This window comes from Vigna angularis, chromosome 10 (genome assembly GCF_016808095.1).
Source record: "Vigna angularis cultivar LongXiaoDou No.4 chromosome 10, ASM1680809v1, whole genome shotgun sequence".
Classification (NCBI taxonomy): domain Eukaryota; kingdom Viridiplantae; phylum Streptophyta; class Magnoliopsida; order Fabales; family Fabaceae; genus Vigna; species Vigna angularis.
In genome coordinates, this window is record NC_068979.1 from 18,301,911 (window position 1) to 18,305,955 (window position 4,045).

At 36.6% G+C, this 4,045-nt stretch overlaps 1 protein-coding gene across 1 annotated transcript; it reads left to right on the forward strand.

Annotated features, from left to right (window-relative positions):
• The first annotated feature begins 1,718 nt into the window (after window positions 1-1,718).
• Window positions 1,719-3,347, forward strand: LOC128194421 (uncharacterized). Its single transcript, XM_052870016.1, has one exon. The coding sequence runs from the start codon at window positions 1,719-1,721 to the stop codon at window positions 3,345-3,347; it is 1,629 nt and encodes a 542-aa protein (XP_052725976.1).
• The last annotated feature ends 698 nt before the right edge of the window (window positions 3,348-4,045 follow it).

Sequence of the window (4,045 nt, forward strand, 5' to 3'; positions counted from 1 at the left end):
AATTAGAGGGGTTGTGTAGCGGTGTCATGTCTGGACTATTTCCAGTTTGGCTATCGTGAGAACCCCAGTCAGTGTCTGTTCTCTTTACATGCAATTTCACACCTAGTTGCGTTTCAACAGTTGTGGAAAAGCTGTGAGAAGGACTATAGCTCTGGTGGCCTTAATTTTAGGTTTAGGAAACTTTCCTTGTGAGATTGCATATGCAATGCTTAGACCTTAAGACATTGGACCTACATTAAAAGCATAAAAAAAAACATGTTATCTTTTAATTATTTTTTGGAATAGACATCTTCATACATCATATGCGTTGGCAGCATTTTCATCTTTTTTTCCTTCATTTTCTTTATACATAACAATAAATGTGTCATGTTTTTATTTAACTAAAAAAAAACAAGAACAAAAATATCATGCTTTAATGAATAAATTAATAAGGAAAAATAAACACTTTTTAGTCAAATGAATTAATAAAACTTTCATTTTTTTAAGCATTTATTAACATGAAATCGTGAAAATAGTTTTCTTCTTCATCATTTTCTATCATCCATTTTATCCATGAAAAAAATCAGTTTATAAGGGGCACTATCCCAAAGTGATCGCAAGCAATCTTTTTGGTAAAAAAAATAAAAAAATAAAAAAATTGAAAATGAATAAAAACAAATTAGGGGCAACTTATCTAAGTTAAGATTTTCGAAAATAAGGTGATCATAATGTAATGGAGAGATATGTTTCTTCATCAAAAAAAAAATTATCATTCTTTGTAACATATTTTGAGTCTTAAAAATAAAACTAAAAATGTTTTTGAACAAGTCAGGTTGACATCATGTTATTTAAGAAAGAATTGTTTTTTGAAAAAAAATCAAAATTTCAAAACATAAGGAAAAATGAAAACGGCAAACTTAATTTTCATTTCACTGTAACAAGAACTTTTTTTTAAGCCCATTGGGCCTAGTTGATAGTTTTCTTCAAATTCAATTTCTTGAAAAAAAAAACAAATGAATGTGATAAGAGGAAAATATAAAAAAAAAATATTTCTCAAAAAGTTTTATCATTTTCATTTTGAAAAAAAACCATAGAAAGGGAAATCATTACATTTTGAGTAATTTATTACCATATGTTTCTGCGACGAAATATTTTAAATAACCAATAGCATTTTCTGTTGAGACATGTGTGTGTATTGCTTGAAAACACTCATTTTCCAGTCTTCCCCAGAAGAAAAGAGATTGACTCTAACAAACAATAACGCTACCATATACTAGGGCATATTTGTCTTGCCAAGGTTATTCTCGCTTGTGTTATTTGAGAACTCCCTAACTAGCCATGCAAAAGAAAATCAAACCATTTGGGGGTAATCCTTTTTCAGTAAATCCTTTCCATACCCGTTCCCTATCATGAACAAAACTCATGCCTAAAAACTGGGGCAGCTTTGACATTCATGGATACATATCTCCATACTTATTTTACCAAACACCAACATCCTTTTGGTGTGTTGTATCTCATATTCACATATTCACGCCAACGTGGTTATCCAGTGTCCTTTAAATCCTTACATCTTTCAACTTTTCTGTGGTTTCCGTTTATTTTTAGCATGCATCATTTCTGCATTTTCGCATAATTCGTTTTCATCTAATCCAAGTTAATAAAAACAGTATAAAGTTTAAGAAAAAACAACGGCAAAACTTCCACGACATCCTTATAAGACTTGAGCAAACTCCAAAGCTATGGAAGATTGGGAAGAGGAACGTGAAACTGTAAAGGCCGATATTAGTCAGCTAAAGGATCAAGTCGGTCAAATTTTAGAAGCGTTGAAAGCCATGAAAACCGCAGGAGAGACTTCGTTTGCAAAGGCTGATGATAATGCTCACACTCCAATACATGACGCTGTGGGCACACAATTCACATTTCCAATGTATGGTTTACCACCAGGTTACACACCGCCTATTGGAGATCATTCAGAGGCAGAGCATACTTCTTTGGCTTTTCCCGTAACTAACAATGTACTTCCCATTAGTACCCAGGAGCCTATCCACACAACTGAGGCAAAACTGAATGAAACGTCCAAGCTTCCCCACACAATTGTCGCACAAGATGCTACTTTGCATGCGAACGTAGAAGGAGCGAAGGATAAACTTGAAGTTCTAGAAGGTAGACTGAGAGCCATAGAAGGGTTTGAAAGTTACGGGTTTGGTGACGTGGCAAGGTTGAGTTTGGCTCCAAGAGTGACCATTCCACACAAGTTTAAGGTGCCAGAATTTGAGAAATACAAGGGAAACACATGCCCTAAGAACCATTTGACCATGTATTGTCGAAAAATGGCTGCCTACGCATACGACGATAAACTACTTATTCATTTCTTTCAAGATAGTTTGGTTGAAGCAGCGTTGAGTTGGTATACGCATCTGGAATCCTCTCATATCTGTTCTTGGACAGATTTGGCAGATGCCTTTGTAAGACAGTACAAATACAACATGCATGTCGCGCCAGACAGGTTACAATTGCACCATATGGCAAAGAAAGATGATGAGTCTTTTAAAGAATACGCGCAACAATGGAGAGAGTTGGCAGCGCAGGTTGAACCACCTCTATATGACAAGGAGATGGTTGCAATGTTTGTAAGCACACTACAACCACCTTTTTATGAGCATATGATTGGCAACGTGTCTTCCAATTTTGCTGATATCATCATCATAGGCGAAAGAATCGAAATCGGACTGAAAAGTGGGAAAATTATATCTCAAGCCACCACTCCGAAGAAATATATTTTTAATCCAGGGAAAGAGAAAGAAGGGGGAGTGCATGCAACATCAGCAATACCCATGTGGGGAGGTCATGCGCCCACACATAGCTATCAACCAAGCCCGAGTTATCCTCCTTATGTGAACAATACAGTGTCTAGTCCCCAAATGAGACCTCGACAACCAGGATATTATCAACCACAACAGGCTAATGCCAGGGGCACTGGAGCCGGTTTAGGTCCAGATCAGAATGTTGGTCAAAGTGCTAATGCCAGGACGAACCAATTGAAAGTTTTCACTCCCATTCCTATGACGTATACAGATTTGTTACCTCATCTCTTAAAGAAAGGCATGGCCATTATTCGTCCCATGAAACCTTTACAACCTCCATACCCCCATAATTATGATCCAAATGCAAGATGCAATTTTCATGGGGGAAGCATTGGCCACTCGACTGAAAAGTGCATGGGTCTTAAGTTCAAAGTACAATCGCTAATTGATGCAGGATGGCTGAAGTTCCAAGAAGACAAACCTAGTGTTGAAGTCAATCCCCTTGCCGAGCACGAAAATACCTCAACAAATGCCATCGAGGTTGGACGACACAGGCTAGTGTAGGATGTTAGTAAAATTTGTAGTTCTAAAAAGGTCATTTTTGAAACGCTGATAAGATTGGGTTTGTTAAGGGGTGAAGATGGCCTCGGCGAGGCATGTGGAATATGTCCAAGAGCCGAACATATCATTAATGAGTGTACCAGGTTTAGAAGCATTCTCCAAGATCTGATCGACAAAAATTTCCTACAAATATATCACAAGGATAAAGAAGATGTATTTGCAAACCCAAGGGCTGAAAGATAGAGAATTTGTCTGTGATGCTTATTGAAATGTAATCGTTTTTTAATTAACCTCACTGCTTTGCCCGGAGCCTTGGGGTTCGTGCGTTACGGGTTGACATTTTCTTTTGCATTTGGTTTAACATTAAATCATATTTGTTTCATTTTTTTTCATCATCTCGTGGCTTAAATTTTTTAACTCAAATAATACGGATATGACAATGAATGTTTTGAAAACAATAATGTTGATTTTCCTAATTTTGAGCTCCCTATCAATAACATGGAAGATGATTATGATTCACCCATAACCCTCTCCAGTGGTAATGAGATTGGTGAAGAAATAAAACCCCATCAAGGAGAGGTTGGAATCTTTAATATAAGAGGAGAAAGCGAGAGATAGGAGGTAAAGATCGACACTAGCATGAAGAAAGAGTTCAACACGAGTTACTATTAGAATGTCATCAGAATCAATGATGAAGTACG